Source organism: Salvelinus fontinalis, chromosome 5 (genome assembly GCF_029448725.1).
Source record: "Salvelinus fontinalis isolate EN_2023a chromosome 5, ASM2944872v1, whole genome shotgun sequence".
Taxonomy (NCBI): Eukaryota; Metazoa; Chordata; class Actinopteri; order Salmoniformes; family Salmonidae; genus Salvelinus; species Salvelinus fontinalis.
Genome location: NC_074669.1, coordinates 3941091 through 3958812, shown reverse-complemented (window position 1 = coordinate 3958812; position 17722 = coordinate 3941091). Strand labels below are relative to the sequence as shown.

Here is a 17722-nt window from a genome sequence, read left to right as displayed (position 1 = left end):
CCCCCCAAAAAATGTATTTGGTGTCATATTCATCCACAAATACTAGTCTCCCACTTTATGGCCTATCACATCTCACTCTGAACCAGCTGCTTCCAGTAGTTCCCATTCATTCAACAGTGTCTTGGACAGAGGCCAAGGCTACTTAGCTCTGCCAAGAACCCTTCTGTGTGAAGAGTGTGGAGGGTACCCTCCCAAACAGCACCCTATTCCCTATATAGTGCACTACTTTTGACCAGAGTCCATGTAGAAAGTAGTGCACTATATAAGGTATAGGGTGACATTTGGGACGTAAATAAGAAGAAGTCACACTAGCCGAAAGGAGAAGGTGGGAAAACCCCTGGAGCGTCCGGCTGAATAAACTCCCCTCCTGTTGGGCTAGTGGCCAGGAAGACACGATGACAAAGAAGAAAGTGGGAAAATAACCTCCTCTCCCCTTCCTGTTAGGCTAGCTGCCGGGAGAACACAGTTCTCTGTGCTCTCTGCCTGACCTCTACATGTGAAGAAACAGGAAGCAGCAGTGCAGGCTGTCTGTGTGCTACAAGCAATGCCAAAGTCATGAGGTCATGTCCAATAAGGATCACACCCCTACTAAAAAACGCATTAATCTCAGTGTGCTGGCCAGCTATTCCATTTATGTTAACAGCTTATCAAGAGAATATAAAAATGTAGGCTTTATGCAATCACTCTAGTCTACCAAGTCATTTTGTATAAAAACACAGTTTTGCTAAAGTGGGACATTGTATGTTACTATATTATTTTAGCAGCAGGAGCAGAGATGGCCATGTGCCAGTGTTCGGATCCTTGACTCTCAGTGTGAGTGGGTCAACAGAGAGCAAGGAGGGATGGAAACAAAACAACAGAAGAAGAAGAAAAAAAAGATGGCCCTTCCCCCTCCCCTCACTGTGAAGCATCATACAAGTTTCATATGGAGCCAGTCATTAATAGTGACTGCATAACACTTCGCAGTAGGCAAACAGTAGATAATAGCCTGTTTTTACATAGAACTGCTGTGATCAATGGAGGGAGAAAAACTAATAAAAAAATAAAAATAAACTCCATGAACACTTTTGTAACATGGTAAAGTGTGTGGATTAAATATTATGTCTGCTGCTGGGCTGTTTGCTGCACATGGGACACCTAATGATAATTTCTCGGTAAAGCATACACACCACCAGTGTCTTCGTGGTTTAGGCTACCCGTTCCCCGTAGAGACCCGTTCCCCGTAGAGACCCGTTCCCCGTAGAGACCCGTTCCCCGTAGAGACCCGTTCCCCGTAGAGACCCGTTCCCCGTAGAGTCCCGTTCCCCGTAGAGACCCGTTCCCCGTAGAGACCCGTTCCCCGTAGAGACCCGTTCCCCGTAGAGTCCCGTTCCCCGTAGAGACCCGTTCCCCGTAGAGACTCATTCCCCGTAGAAACCCAGTCCCCGTAGAGACCCAGTCCCCGTAGAAACCCAGTCCCCGTAGAAACCCAGTCCCCGTAGAGACCCAGTCCCCGTAGAGACCCAGTCCCCGTAGAGACCCAGTCCCTGTAGAGACCCAGTCCCCGTAGAGACCCAGTCCCCGTAGAGACCCAGTCGCCGTAGAGACCCATTCCAATGTTCTTCAAGTGGAAGTAGATCACACTCCTGGCTTTTGGAATGTAAAATCTTACAACAAAACATGTATATAGCGTAAGGGGTTGAAGGGTGAAATACAACTTACTTGTTTGTATGGTCCATCATCAAAGCTCCAATCTCCAAATCCATTGGATGATGTGAAGGGGTGTTGTTCTGTGGTAGACTGCTCCTTCTCCTCAGACTCTTGCTTTAGATTCATAGGAAGGGAAGCGGCGCTGTGTTGAGCAGCCGCTGACGGAGAGGTCGAATACAGAGGAAAAGAAGACAAGGAACTATCCTGTTGGAGTGGAGACATCTTTGTCATGTGGCCACCATCATCATCATCCTCCTCACTGTTCTCTTCTTCATATGCCATCCTTTCTTCTTCCTCATCTTCTTCCTCTGACCCTTCACCTCCCAGTTCCTCTTCTCCGTTCTCCCTATGCACAACACGTTGAGTGTTGCTGTTACTACCACCAGCCTCGGTCTGTTGCTGACCCATCTGAGGGGTCCTTCCTGTCCCGGTTCCTTCCACCCGTTTGCCCAGGAAGGCAGAGTCCAGGGGGACTCCAGTGTTCCGGGTCGCAGTTACGTGTTTAATGAACATCATTTGAGCCTGGCGGAGGTGTTTCTCCTGCCGGTCCATCTCCAGCTTGGCTTCCTGTTGTCTCTGGAGCTGCTCCATCACAGCCTCTAGTCTGACACCAACAGGGCTACCCAGACCCAGACCCCCCCCAGCCTCCTGCGATAGGTTGGGCTGTAGGGAGACAAAAGGAACGAAACGTAGAGAGTAAATATATTGTAAACAGATATCTTATTTTTCCCCCACAGATGTAAGGAAGTAAAAATATTGTACAAAAAAGATACATTATGGAATTTATAGACTAGAGAAAAACAATGTACACACAGATACATTGTAGAGGCCATCATTTTAAATAACAATTTGTTCTTAACTGACTTGCCTAGTTAAATAAATGTTCAATTAAAAAAAAAATATATATATATAATAATTAAGATTTTCCCTAAAGATAGAATATCTTATTTGTATAGTTATGTAGTTTATGGCTGGGTGTTACAGGGGTGTAAGCTTTTTCTATATGTGGGGTTCTGGGTAGCCAGCAGATCCAACCTGCTTGGTTACAGCTGCACCAGGGCCGGACAGCATTCCTATGTATATTAAGACAGGGTTTCCCAAACTCGTCCCTGCCCCCCTGAGTGCACATTTTGGTGTTTGCCCCAAGCACTACACAGACAATTCAAAGCATCAAAGCTTGATGATGAGTTAGATTATTTGAATCAGCTGTGTAGTGCTAGAGCAAAATAAAGAAAGAACAGCACAATATGTGTCTCTGAAGATGTTCCTCAATCCAAGGATGAGAAATGCATTGTCACACCGTAAAGATTAAACTGCTAGCTTAAATATAGCACATTTGGAATAATGGGCCAATTCAGATTCCAATGCATATCTCATCCCTGGATTGAGGTACATTTTCCTAGCCATATCTCACAATGGCTACTCAATGTCTTAATGTACACAGGAATGCTGTCTGCCCCTAGTGCAGCCAGTAAGCAAGCAGGACAGGTCTGCTGGCTAGGGTTCTGCTGCTTCAACCACTCCACTTCAGAATTTTACCTACACAATGTATGGCCAGCTGTTAACATATAGGTCTATAAGTTAACCTGAAAGAAAATGGCGGCAGTGGAAGAGTCAACACCGTTTCTATAATTGACTTTTCTTTTCAGCATGTTCCAAGTTATTTAAAAACCGTGCAAGGGGAAGCATGTTTTCTTTGATAAACAGGGGCAGTTACCTACCACACGGTATTATGCCAAATAAGACATCAAAAGGGAAAATATGATTAATTTAATATTATTTATTAAACCAAATTGGTTAGATAAAATAGGCCCCTATCGAAATGACCGTTAGTACAGTCCCCAATTATGTTTTTTTAAATTGTATAAATAGGATGCACTGGCACGTGGATGGCTCAAACAAACTTATTGTTGAGAAAAATACATCTCACGCCTGGTCTAAATTACATTTAAACAATGCCAACAGATTAATTTACAATTATGATTGATCTACAAAGTGTTATAAGTAGAATAGAAAACATGTCGTCGAATGTTTATTTCACGAGAATTCCTCGACAACAATGTATCAATCTACAACTTTCCAAAAGGTGATATCTTCTGCTCCGTGGTGATGGTAAAGCAAACATGACGTGTACAACAGTCGCCTAGTTTTCCAAAGTGGTGCTTCAATCATGTTTAAACACGTATAGGAATAAGGTAAACAATTCGCCGACCAGGTAACAAAATGTCGTCCCATCATGGTTTATAAAATATTAGTTTCAAAAGTGTAAAACTACATATCACTTTCACGATTGTTGCCCAATTTGTTACAGTATCTAACTAAACGGGGCACGGTGCCAAAGGAAACCGTCAGTCAGCAGCGAACTGACTCGATCGAAACTCACCATTTGCGATTTCGAGTTTTCCATCCTCCCCTCAGCTTCCCAATTTAACCTTCTTTTCCACTCGTTCTCTCTCCTACGTAAATCAGTTTATATGCCAATATAGTTTATTATGATAAACTTTCGGTTGAAATCCATATAATGCCTGTAACGGTTGTGATAGGAAGATTGGCGAGGAGGCCAGTGTAGGGTAAATGCCGGGCCTCACCTCCCTGACCGCAGCCTGAACATAAAAAACCCACCCTAGTCTTGATTGTCTTTGCCTGTATAGGTTAGTAGTCTACTACACCCCCACAGTAACAAGAGAAGGCCCGCCCTACTTGAAAAGTGGTGCCTCTTCGTTTGCAACATTATGGTGTTGGTCAATTCTTACCACAGTGCTCCTCAGACAGCAAAGTGAAATACTTTTCCCTATGAATAGTATTTATAGAATAAATGACGCAACTGTAGCCTGCTATGTGAAGCTGTTTTTCATAGTATAGTTTATATCCAACACCGTCAACAATACACGTATCTATGGGTGATCGGCGTATTTTGTACGTGTAGCAGGGCTAGTTGCGTTCCCACTTGACTCTGCAGAAATATGTATTCAATGTTTATGTATTCCTATTGGTTGGTTGAATTTACCTATATCAAAAAGGTGTTATGCCATTGGTCATGCTTGCAGATTAGGGGAGATCGCGAACATAAATTCTTCCCCGTCTGATATTGACATGCATGCAGTCGGTCACGTTCTGAAATACTGTATTATATTCGCATATTTACAAGGTGTATGAATTCACTATGTACATGTCCTGATATTTATATGTATGGTACCTGTTAGGTGTTGGGGGCGTCCTGAGATGTGCTTTTTGTATGTTATTGCTGTAAGAGCGAGTTAGCTTAGCATGCTGTAATTGTAATGGTCACATTAGCTCACTGCTAATTCAGTTATTTCCATGCCAACAGACTAATCTACAACCATCAACATACTGTTGCCCCGCTCATCTAACGTGCTACTTACTTCCTTGTGTATATCATCAGAAGAAACACCAATCAACTGGGCCCACTGGCTAGACAGTCATTTCTTTAAAAACAATGCTAGGAAGTACGATCACATGTTACACTGGTGCAGAGACCAGACAGCGGTTATCAATGTCTTTGTATTGCATATTTCTATACCATACCATACCATGTTTATGCAATAACGCTTTGAATAATTGTGTATATGCCTACAATCCATATCTAGATCTGTTCTTTGGCCATGTTGATGTAGTCTCCCCCATTTTATAATGGAGGCCATCCATGCGCTTCAGCGTGATGAGCGCATATAAAAGGTCATGGTTTATACAGAATATAGTTTATGTCAAATTGAAGTCGAACGTGGATTTTCTTTGGTGCATTTTAGTTAAACGCTTTTCCTAACGTTAACTTAATTTTCCTAACCGGCTTTAAAAAAAGTGCATTATGGTAAATTCTGACAAACTATACTCTAGTCAAAACCGCATATAAAAATCTGTTACAGTACTTATCAAATTCAGGACTCGATTCTGCTCCCTGGTGGCATAAACATACTATAACATGACGGACTGCATCACCAGCTGCTATAGTCACGGTAGTGCAGTGCAAGAGTATTTCGTTTAGTAGTAGGCTTATACGTGCTCCGGTGCTATAGTGCTACTCGAATGCAATATATGGAATTAAAACATTGTAAAGCAAATCATTCAGGTCAGGATGGACGGAGGATCTCAGAGACCATGGACAGAGGAAGAAGCGAAGTGAGAGGTTTCTCTGCCCAAAATGTATCCACGAAAATGAACCCCAAAGCAGTGGTGGAAAAAGTACTCAGTAGTCATACCTGAGTAAAAGTCAAGATATCTTAATAGAAAATAACTCAAGTAAAATACTACTTGAGTAAAAGTATTTGGTTTTAAAAATACTTTAAGTATAAAAAGTAAATGGAATTGCTAAAATGTTTGTTTTAATTTTAAACTGCATTGTTGGTTAAGGGCTTGTAAGTAAGCGTTTCACTGTAAGGTTGTCACCTGTTGTATTTGGCGCATGTTACAAATACAAATTGATAAAAGTATAAATCATTTCAACTTCCTTATATATTAAGCAAACCAGACAGCACACATGTATGTTATTTTTATTGACGAAAAGCCAGGGGCACACGCCAACACTCAGACATAATTTACAAAAGAAGCATTTGTGTTTAGAGTCCGTCAGATCAGATGCAGTAGAGATGACCAGGGATGTTCTCTTGATAAGTGTGAGAATAGGACCATTTTCCTGTCCAAATGTAACGAGTACTTTTGGGTGTCACGGAAAATGTATGGGGTAAAAGTACATTATTTTGTTTAGGAATGTAGTGAAGTAAAAGTTGCCAAAAATATCAATATTAAAGTAGAAATACAAAAACATAAACTACTTCAGTAGTACTTTAAAATATTTTTATTTAAGTACTTTACAACACTGCCCAGAAGTGAGGAGTTTTGTATGGAGGTCAATGAGTGTCTTATTTGGTAAACAAAAAAATGTAATTGCTCATTTGCTGCTTGAGGTTTATTTGATTTAATAGATGTTTGGAATGGTTAGGTTATAAATGCACTGAGTGGCTGCCCATGCTGTCACAGATGCTATAACAACACTGATACAAATGAGTCCTCTATCTATCTCTATGGCTCGGTCACCTTTCGCAACTTACCCAAAAACTAACTTGTCATCAGCCTGTTGTCATAGAGACTAAATCACAGAAAATGCATTTTAGCATGGACATTGCCAGAGGGCTTCTACCATTTTAAAGTAGTCAACTGGGTGGCGATTCCTGAGTTGAGCACAGTCAGACAATGATGAAAATGGACTACTTTGAAATGGCTAGAATGGTCCTTGCAAATGGGTCCTAGACTTCCTGACAGACCGCACCCACCCCCTCAACGGTCAATTACAGTAACGGCCTACCAGGGAAGAGTGGGTTAAACTGCCTTGCTCAGGGGCAGAATTACAGGTTTTTACCTTGTCAGCTCGGGGATTCGCTTCAGCAACCTTGCAGTTACTGGCCCAAAGCTCTTACCACTTGGCTACCTGCCGCCCCAGCAGACGTGAGGCATTTTGGTTAAATTGTGACTGATCTACAAATAATTAATAGTTCTTTATGACGCAAGGCAATCTGTAGTTCAGTCAATCGGCAATCACATAGGGCGGAGAACAATTGGCCCAGCATCGTCCGGGTTAGGGTTTGCCCGGTGTAGGCCATCTTTGTAAATAAGAATTTGTTCTTAACAGACTTCCCTAGTTACATTTAAAAACTGCAAGAAAATAATAATAATCACCTGCAATGTTGAAATGCAAACATATCTAAAACGATACCAAGAAGCACATTTGACACATAAAAAAAAAAAAAAAAGTTTTTTTCCCCCTTTATTAGGTTCATCAATATTTTACAAGCATAAGAACTTAATAAAGGCCCAAATTAAATAATCACACATTATACGAGGCAAAGACGAAGTACAAGGTTCCCAGAGAGTCCCAGAGACAACAGCAGCCCAGAGAAAACTAGGGAGGGAAAAATGATTTCAGTTAGAGAACAGGCCTGGACAGGTGTAAGCAAAATTGCTGCATTTCCACTAGGCCTATCTAAGGGTAATATACAAGATGGAGCCATCACCATATTGCTTACACCCATCCAATCCTCTTAAGATCTATACAACTGCCTAGGGCGTCACTCATTTAGTCTTTAACTAGGTCCGAAGGGCCGCACTGAAAATTGTTTATATTTATTTGCTGTCAATTTGCCCAAAGATACTCCTTCACCCATTGGTTTTAGATTGTTTTATGCTCTGACTATCTAGCTTTCATTTCAGTGATTATCAGCAAGTTGGACACAGTAAAAATAATAATTATAATTTCTACACCAGTTTCAATTCGGTTTTAGTTATTTTAAAAGCATATTGAGTTTGTTCTCCCCCCCCCCCCCCAATACAAATATTATTTAAATTACAACCAAAAAGTGTGGCGATTAGACCCTCCACAGGCTGAATCGGGCTGTATGTTTGACACCCCTGTCCTAGGCCTGTAGGGGTTCATTTGGCATTCAGGGTATAAACTGGGTGGTTCGAATGCTGATTGGCTGACAGCCGGTATATCAGACTGTATGACAAAACATTTCTTTTTACTGCTCTAATTACGTTGTTAACCAGTTTATAATAGCAATAAGGCACCTCAGGGCTTTGCGGTACCACACCCCCTCGGCCCTTATTGCCACACCCCCTCGGCCCTTATTACAGTGCATGTCCATTGGATACCTACCAATCTATACTTAGTCCATGCCAAGCTCTTCAGGTGTAGAGATACCAAGCTCATCTAGTGTTGGTCGGAGCTCCTGAATTAAGTATGGGTAGATTTTTTTGTGGGGGCCAGATTTGTCCTGGGGAAAGAACATAAACCAACTGCTTTGAGAAAAATGTCAGGGACGATGTGTAGCAAAACATGATATATAAAAAGAGTTGCTGCAGCTTTTATGTTTTGCTTATTTCTGAGCAGAATGATTACAAAAAATTATATATAAAATTGGGAGTTTGTAATATACCTCATGTCCAGAGGAAAAATACAGAATAGGGGATAGACTAGTGACTAGGCCAGTCAAAGGGATCATGCTGAAACATTGCCATTCAACACGTGTTCTTGTAGCACTGATTGTTATAATTTTAAAGGTTCAGAGGAGCATCCTCCAACTCACCTTGACAGCCTCCAGGATACGCATGGCACTAGCCAGGTCATCTAACCTGCGGCAGGCTCGGAGGGCTGCTTCCAGGATCTTAGGCTCAGGCACCAGGTCGTATCCAATCAGCGTGTTCATCCCTGTACAAACAACGTCAGGTTAGTTACCACAGGATGATAGAAGAGGTCTACTTTTAACAACAGTTGCTTATTCAAAACTAATGACGGCAAGTCACTTGGTCTGTGAGACTCCAAAGGGATAGATTTGTTCACTCAAATCATTCCTTTAAAAATGTTTTGCTCATCTAGGGCGCTGGTTCTGCTATACTACCATTACCCCCTGGTGAAGACTCAGGGCAGAGGAAAATATGATTGGGGTTCAGTAACCAGAACAGGTTGAGCATAGGGCTGGCATGGTGACCATCTGACCGCCACATCGGCAGTCACAAGTCATGACCGTTGAGTCATGGCAACTACCGTAATTTCCCGACTATAAGCCGCTACTTTTTTCCCACGCTATGAACCTCACGGTTTATACAATGACGCGGCTAATGAATGTTTTTTTTTTTTTTTCACAAGATTCATGCCGCCAAAAAACTGAGCACCGTCACATAATGTGGCGTAAATCGAGCGTGCTCAAACTTGCCCTCATTCTGATTACGGTAGTCATTTTGTCACCCTCATCATGGCAAAGACACGGAGAAATGCATATGATGCAGCGTTCAAGTTGAAGGCGATCGATCTGGCTGTTGGAAAAGGAAATAGAGCTGCTGCACGGGAGCTTGGTCTTAATGAGTCGATGATAAGACGTTGGAACTGTGCAGATCCGACTGAAAGCCCAAACAATCGCCACCGCAATGAAGTTTGACTTTCTTGGTAGGCTACTGTTTACTGCTATTTATTTTTTATTTTTGTTACAAGCCGTGTTTCGTTTAAAAGCCTATTTATTTTTGTTACAAGCCGTGTTTCGTTTAAAGGCTGTGTAATGTTCATTTGTTTCAATGTACCGGTAGGCACTTGCGGCTTATAGACATGTGCGGTTTATTTATGTACAAAATACATATTTGTAAAAAAATCAGTGGGTACGGCTTATATTCAGGTGCGCGTAATAGTCCAGCAATTACGGTAGGCTTCTTCAAAATGCTCGGATGTCGCTGATGGTCATTCACAGCCTACAAAAACGTGCTGATGGCCTGGTACTCAGTGCTCTAATGTCCCTCTTATCTCTGACATCAAATGCTAATGAAATAAAATAAATAAAAAAAGAGCCCTGGCATTGAGTTGGAGCGTAATAGGAGCACCTGTTCAGTGAGAGCCAGCTCCTCATTGCTGGTCGATGCATGGATTTAAAATAACTTTCTATTAAAAGCCATGTTGTAGAGTTTTTCTATAGGCTACGCAACTGAGAGAGAAAGTTGATGGGCCATATTAAAAAGATCACATCAGCGTTCTATAGGCTAGGCCCATCTATTTATAATCGCAACTTAGCTAATATTAATGAATTAATATTAATATCGCGTCGCTTCACGACAAGAGTAACGTTCCTGGCTGGCATGAAAATGAACTGCAGGAACAGAGTCCTCTATTCAAGTGCATACCTGTATTTTAGAAAAATGTTCCATCCCGAGAATAAATCACTTTATTCCCAGGTAACCCAGGATTTCCCGCCAAAACCGGAAGTGTCATTCAAAAGTATTCAAAAGTATTTAAATATTAAATTTGATTAGAAATTTGATCGAAAATTCAAGCCTGATGCTCCCGGAGCCTAACGAGCCATACATGAAATACATTTTAGGAGTACTATATTAAAAAAAATACATTTAATAATGAGCCCAAGGAAGCCCAAAGGACTGCAGCGTTATCCAATACATATGATAAAGGCTACTGCACATTACGCACGAGTGAAAAACATTAAAGCCCATAGATGGAGCTAGCTATATGTTCTCTTGGGTAAATCAATGAAACTATCTCCAGTAGGCTAATCTTTGAGTGAACTGTATTACTGTACTGTATTATACAGACTGGAATCATTTAAACCATGATAAAGCCAGTAGAAGCTAGCGAATTTGATTTTAATTTTGAAATATAATATATATTTTTTAAAGGCCTAGCTGCAAATCTTGAAAAAAAAGTATTCAGACCCCTTGACTTTTTACCCACATTGTTACGTTACAGCCTTATTCTAAAATAAATTACATGTATTTCCCCCCCCCCCCCCTCTGTCTACACACAATACCCCCTAAATGAGAAATCGAAAACAGGGTTAGAAATGTTTGCCCATTTATAAAAACTAAACAGAAATACTTAAATTTACTTAAGTATTCAGACCCTTTGCTATGAGACTTGAAATTGAGCTCAGGTGCATCCTGTTTCAACTGATCATCCTTGAGATGTTTCTACAACTTGGGAGTCCACCTGCGGTAAATTAAATTGATTAGACAATTTGGAAAGGCACACACCGGTCTATATAAGGTCCCACCGTTGACAGTGCATGTCAAGAGCATAAACCAACCCATGAGGTCGAAGGAATTGTCCGTAGAGCTCCGAGACAGGATTGTGTCGAGGCACAGATCTGGGGAAGTGTACCAACATTTCTGCAGCATTGAAGGTCCAAGAACACAGTGACCTCCATAATTCTTAAATGGAAGTTTGGAACCACCAAGACTCTTCCTAAAGCTGGCCGCCCGGCCAAACTGAGCAATCTGGGGAAAAGGGCCTCGGTCAGGGAGGTGACCAAGAACCCAATGGTCACTGACAGAGCTCCAGAGTTCCTATGCGGCAATGGGAGAACCTTCCAGAAGGACAACCATCTCTGCAACACTCCACCAATCAGACCTTTATGTTAGAGTGGCCAGACGGAAGCCACTCCTCAGTAAAAGGCACGACAGCCCACTTGGAATTCGCCAAAAGACACGTAAAGGACTCTGACCATGAAACAAGATTCTCTGGTATGACGAAACCAAGATTAAATCTTTGGCCTGAATGCCAAGCGTCACGTCTGGAAGAAACCTGACACCATCCCTACGATGAAGCATGTTGGTGGCAGCATCATGCTGTAGGGATCTTTTTCAGCGGCAGCGACTGGAAGACTAGTGCAGGATCGAGGGAAAGATTAATGGAGCAAGGTGCAGAGAGATCCTTGATGAAAACCTTCTCCAGAGCACTCAGGACCTCAGACTGGGGCAAAGGTTGGGACATGTCTCTGTCCTTGAGTGGCCCAGCCAGAGCCTGGACTTGAACCCGATCAAACATCTCTGGAGACCTGAAAACAGCTGTGCAGCGAAGCTCCCCATCCATCTTGACAGAACTTGAGAGGATCTGCAGAGAAGAAATGGGGAAAAACTCCAAATACAGGTGGCAAGAATGTAGTGTTATACCCAAGAAGACTCCAGGCTGTAATCGCTGCTTTAACAAAGTCCTGAGTAAAGGGTCTGAATACTTATGTAAATGTAATACACATTTTTATATTGTTAATAAATTTGCAAACATTTCTAAAAACCATTAAAAAAAAAAGATAATTCAACACATTCGTAGGTTATGTAAATACCAAATTAAAATGGAGAATAGTCTGATGGTGAGAATAACATCAAGTCCTTGTCACATTGTGAATGAGAGACTGATTGTGTGTAGCCTGACCAATTAACTGAGCAGAGGTCATGCCTTTCATGCAAATATTTTCAAAACATATTTAGTTGCATCACGCAGCCTAAGAATGTATTAGAAACCAAAACATATAGCTTAAGGTTCATATCACAACTAAAGTTGCATTAAAAAAATAAAATAAAAAACTTTAAAGTAAAGCATATAGGAGGACCTGTCTCAAATAATAAATTTAGTTAACCGTTCAACTCCTCCGGAAATCATTTGGTGAAAATACATGTTCTATTTTATTTCAGCCACGTTCAATTGTATTATTCTTACTTTAAAATAATCATAAGCAAATCTTGTCTGCTAAATGAACTAGTGTAGCCTACAGGCATATGGCATAACCAGATCAGGGCACAACATACGGACGACTCAGAATACGGTATTCTCTTCTTCTGAAAGAGACATTTTCACAATGCGTTTCTTGAGACCTTTCTTTAGTATGTCGGTCTGTAATAAAGCCATTTTGTGGGGGAAAAACTCCCTCTGATTGGCTGAGCTTGGCTCCCCAGTGGGTGGGCCTATGCCCTCCCAGGCTACGCCCCTGCCCAGTCATGTGAAATCTATACATTAGGGCCTAATTAATTTCTTTCAATTGACTGAACCTTATATGAACTGTAATTAAGCCAAATATTTTATATTGGTGCATTTATATTTTTGTTCAGTATGAATTGATTTATTAGACTTTCAATTGTAGATGTTCCAAAGGTCCGCACCAGTGGCTCGTAGGCTATGCGTGAAGATGCTTAACATGCTTTGTTAATTAACGGTCAATTACCATGAGACCGGCAGTTATTTGCATGACAGTTACCGGCTGACAAAATGTTATGACTGCCACAACCCTAGTTGAGAACTACTGATATCTAGTCAACTGTAAATCTCTCTCCATCTACATACTCTCTTCCAAGTAAATCAATGCAACTGTGCACTATGGTTCTCGTCATAATCGTAGGGCTGACCATGTGATTTCCTCGTCACTCACCTTTCCTCAGCTCCCATGCATCAATATCTGCCTTGTTAAAATAGGTTACCCAGCGGGCATCAAACTCCTCGTCCGATTCCAGCTTCCCACCATGGGAGTAACACCTCTGGGCCAGGGGAGCTGCAGGAAAAGATACATGGATTATTAAACAAAATGTCATCAGCACCTCAGTCTTATACCACCATGGATTTTGGGAGTCAGCCCCGCCCCACTTTTCTTTGGGGAATAGAGAGCCTATAGTCTGACTAGAGCATCGCCTCAGACTCTAGTCAGGGCCACACACCACTTTCATTGCCACAGATATTCAGATGCCAGTTCAAAACATGGGAGGGGCTGAGTATCCATAGCAACAACATTTGGGCTGCTTAGCTACTCGCTGTTGATTATCTATGCATAGTCACTTTACGCCTACCTACATGTACAAATGACCTCAACTTAACTGTACCCCCGCGCATTAACTCGGTACCCCCTGTATATAGCCTCATTATTGTTATTTTATTGTGTTACTTTAGTTTATTTGGTAAATCATTTCTTTACTCTATTTCTTGAACTACATTATTGGTTAAGGGCTTGTAAGTAAGCATTTCACAGTAAGGTCTACACCGGTTGTAATTTGGCGCATATGACAAATAACATTTATTTATTTAACTACTCTAAACTCCGATAAAAAGCGAACATTTTGTGAAATAATTTCTTATATTTGATGAGGTTGAAGCACTTCTGACACCATGTTATGACTTTACTGCACAGCAAGCAGAGCACTCAGCTTCAAAATGATCCATTTAGTGATAACCGAGCCCTGCCCGTACCCTAGTTATTGATGGGGGAAAAAACAGGCCCTACCCAGCCCTAACCTGATGTATAAGGTCAGGGGTTGGGTAGCAGAGCCATCACTAATCAAGTGTATTTAGCTACATCTACTAGGGCTGTAGATGTAAATAAGTAAAAACTGACATATCCCCCCCCATCAATTGGTATTTTGACCAATCACATCAGATCTTTCTGCAAGCTGATCTGATTGGTGAAAAGACCAATTAGTGAAACAGATCAGAATAGGGCTGCTTGTGTAAATGCAGCCCCAGAGTACTTGGAAAGGTTGTGGAGTCCAGTTGGATTGGTGCCAGTGTACTTGCATGACCTAGCTAGATGGCAGTCATGACACCATTACCGCTTAAATTGTTCACAGTCCAACAGGGCATTCAGGGTGAGGGAATGGAAGCCAGGTTTGACGGCACAGTAAATTATAGCCCGACGACTGACTAAATTCTTCGGCTGCTCTGTCGTTCGCTACATACTTCAGCCTGAGACTGCCATCATTTTTAGTCATTTGTGGTGACAGAGGGGTGTTGTACAAAGTAATCAGCATTTGGTTGTTCTAACCAATCAGAGTATCAAAGCCAATTACAAAACTTTTTTTTAACGCTGCTTTACCCACCTGTGGGCTGGGTCTGGTCCAACCAATCAGACAGCCCCAAATGTGTGAGCTTTCAGTGAAGGGTCAGGGAGGTACCCAAACTCATTGTGGAGAATATACTAACGTCCGCGTTTGTCCGTAGCAAGGAGTCTGGGTAGCCAGGCAAAGTAAGTTATGCTTTCTAAGAACCAAATATGTTCCAATATAGGTTGAGAAAATATAGCTAACAAGTTATGCCAGTAATGGCATTTGCTATGGCTTGAGCTATGCAGTGCACTGGAGCACCTCGCTCTAGAAAACCCTTCTTAATTTAACAATAGGGGTTTCAGTCGACCACAGTTGGTGAACTAAAATTCCGACGCTGTGTTAACGTTTTAAAGTCAATAATCGTCACTTGATAAAAGGTTTTCAAACCATATACTGATATGCCCCTTACCTTTCATATAAGCGGGAAATAGTATTGAAAACACTTCCCAGTTACGCATAAGGCGTCTGCAAGCTTCCCAGTCGAAAAAGTTCGTACTTATGACATCGTTTGTTTGTTTTGGACTTCGGTAAGGTTTTTTTTCGGCTGTTCGGGCACAAATGATAGAGGAAAACGGAAGTACGGATCCGAAGTCTACACCCCTTCATCGGTGATTGGTCAACAGTAGGGATTCTTCAATAAAGTATTTTTGTTATTCAACGAGAGACTACTAGTTCATGACTATTTTCTCATTGATAAATACTGCACCACACACATTAGCTGTAAAATTGTGCAATTAAGATATCTGCAAAAACAAATTGACCTGTCGGACTATAGAGGAAGTGAATACTGGCTTCAAATTTCAAAATGGACAAACAGTACTATTGCCGAAGGTATTTTAAGGGAGTCATATACACGGTTAGCTAAATTCGGCTAGGCACCAGCCACACTGAAGCCTTCACACCGGTGTTTGGAGCACGCTAGCTAATTAGCACAGGTGGCCGCCCATGTTCAGAACGAGCTTCAGGGATCTTAAAATACCACTCGCCATAATATACCATCGTCAATAGGCACCAAAGTAGTGAGCGGTTTAATGGATTATGCAGCATGCACTATTAACCAGCAGTTCTGAGCAGTAGTTACCTACTAGTTAGCCGAGCTGGTATGCTAGCTAGAGTTGCTGCCTTGTTAGTACTAGCTAATGTTAGTCCTTGGTTTAAAAGCACAATCTAGCATTTCGAGTTGCCCATTCCAGTCTATATGTAAACGGAAGCTAGTTAACGAGAACCTTTACATAGTTAGACATGGCTGGCAAGCCATCTGCTATCCAATGCTAATTCGCTAGCTAGCATTAGACACATACAAGCCATGGTTATGGCATTAGTTGGTTAACTTGCTAGCTAGTTACAGGCCTAAGCCTCACCTCAAGTAGTCGGTCATTGCAAGGACATATATTTTTTTAAACACTTGAATATTACTACGCCCTTTTAAAACATTAAATTTGTTTTAAGGATTAAAGTGATATAGCTCAGCTAACACGTCTACCACTTGTAGTTCACCGAAAACTTGTATTTTGTAGTTATCCATCCGCAACTGATTGTGCTAGTAACAACATGCTAACGTTAGCTAGCCAGCCAATAACGACTGCCGACAGTGATTTCCGCATGAATGTACCAAACTTCGAAATTAGGTGATAACACAATAATACCTGTACGTCCGAGCTGTGGCCGTGTCAAACTCCGGGCACCGGATACTGAAAGTCGGACGGCGGCTCGAAACATGATGCAGGGACAGTCAGCTAACGTTACGGACAAGCAAATATCGATGTGATCAGACTTTGACTCAAGGATGTTAGCTAGTAGCTCAATACCAAGCTTCCACGGCGCATGCGCAAGGCTATAAAAGTAACTCTCCACTCACATTTAATACATAGTGCCTTCAGGAAGTATTCACGCTCCTTGACTTTTTGAAATTATTTTTTTCCCCAACATTGGTTGTGTTACAGTCCGAATTTAAAGATTGATCAATTGATATTGTGCCACTGATCTACACAATAACCCACAATGTCAAAGGGGAATTTTGTTTTGACGTTTTTACAAATTAAAATGATTAAAAAGCTGAAAATGTTGAGTCAATAACTACTTGTAAGGAAGCGGACCGAGAGTAGCCAAGGGAGGTGATAGAATGAGGACCCATCATTGTACAAAAACAATACTTGCATTTATTAGAGATGCTGAATTTCAGGATACATGGCTTGTCTCACACAGTTGTCCATAGCAACAACAGTCAGGAAAAAAAAAAATCACTAAAATGACAGATGACTGAGTCTAAAGCTGCAGCTAAAACTAGGCCTAAATGCTAAACAGCATAACTAGGGATTACCCTTTATCCAGTTCTAAACAAACGCCTAACTCTCCCCTTACTGGGACTAAGGAGAGTCTACAAGAACAGCCGGAAGCACGGCTGTCCAACCCACTTCCTGGAGGTTTTCAGTCCAACCCTCTTCCTGGAGATCTACAGTCCTGGGAGTTTTCAGTCCAACCCTAATTTAAAACAAAACCTGATTCTACTAATTAGCTGCTCAACAAGACCTTAACTAGCTGAATCAGATACGCTAAATTAGGGTTGGACTGAAAACCTAAAAGACAGGAATAAGGTTGGGCAACCCTGGCCTAAAGCAACTGCCTGTACATACAAGACACAACAAACTGCTATTGAGCACATTGTTCATTTTCTAAAATAATAATGGCGTTCAAATCAAATTTGATTTGTCACATACACATGGTTAGCAGATGTTAATGCGAGTGTAGCGAAATGCTTGTGCTTCTAGTTCCGACAATACAGTTCAAAGCTGTTCAACCCTGAGCTGGATGAAAAGGACAGAATTTAACAATTATCTCCTCAACCCCACCCACACTTATTAACCAATGACAATAAGGATTTAATTCC

At 41.5% G+C, this 17722-nt stretch overlaps 2 protein-coding genes across 3 annotated transcripts in view; both read right to left on the bottom strand.

Annotated features, from left to right (window-relative positions):
• LOC129854929 (AT-rich interactive domain-containing protein 3B-like) overlaps positions 1-4355 on the bottom strand; it is a 37775-nt gene extending 33420 nt beyond the window's left edge. The window contains exons 1-2 of the mRNA XM_055922115.1: positions 4073-4355; positions 1702-2352 (exon numbers count right to left, since the gene is read on the bottom strand). Of these exons, the coding sequence (XP_055778090.1) occupies positions 1702-2352; positions 4073-4096 (675 nt within the window). The 5' untranslated portion in view covers positions 4097-4355. The remainder of the gene's footprint in view (positions 1-1701; positions 2353-4072) is intronic.
• Positions 4356-7451: 3096 nt separating this feature from the next.
• On the bottom strand, positions 7452-16649 carry LOC129854928 (cytochrome c oxidase subunit 5A, mitochondrial-like). Of its 2 annotated transcripts, none has more exons than XM_055922112.1 (5): positions 16482-16649; positions 13395-13514; positions 8787-8908; positions 8357-8474; positions 7452-7603 (listed from the first exon to the last, which is right to left on the bottom strand). In XM_055922112.1, the coding sequence occupies exons 1-4, from the start codon at positions 16552-16554 to the stop codon at positions 8367-8369; spliced, it is 423 nt and encodes a 140-aa protein (XP_055778087.1). In that variant the 5' UTR covers positions 16555-16649; the 3' UTR covers positions 7452-7603; positions 8357-8366. The 2 variants fall into 2 exon arrangements, with proteins under 2 accessions (XP_055778087.1, XP_055778089.1); XM_055922114.1 differs by lacking the exon at positions 16482-16649 and adding an exon at positions 15245-15395.
• Positions 16650-17722: the final 1073 nt, after the last annotated feature.

Coding starts and splice junctions, on each gene's coding strand:
- LOC129854928 (XM_055922112.1), bottom strand. CDS start 16,554: ATGTTTCGAGCCGCCGTCCGACTTTCAGTATCCGGTGCCCGGAGTTTG. Junction 8,909..13,394: donor TGCATGGGAGCTGAGGAAAG/GTGAGTGACGAG, acceptor TTGTTTGTACAG/GGATGAACACGCTGATTGGA. Junction 8,475..8,786: donor GTATCCTGGAGGCTGTCAAG/GTGAGTTGGAGG, acceptor TTCTTTCCCCAG/GACAAATCTGGCCCCCACAA.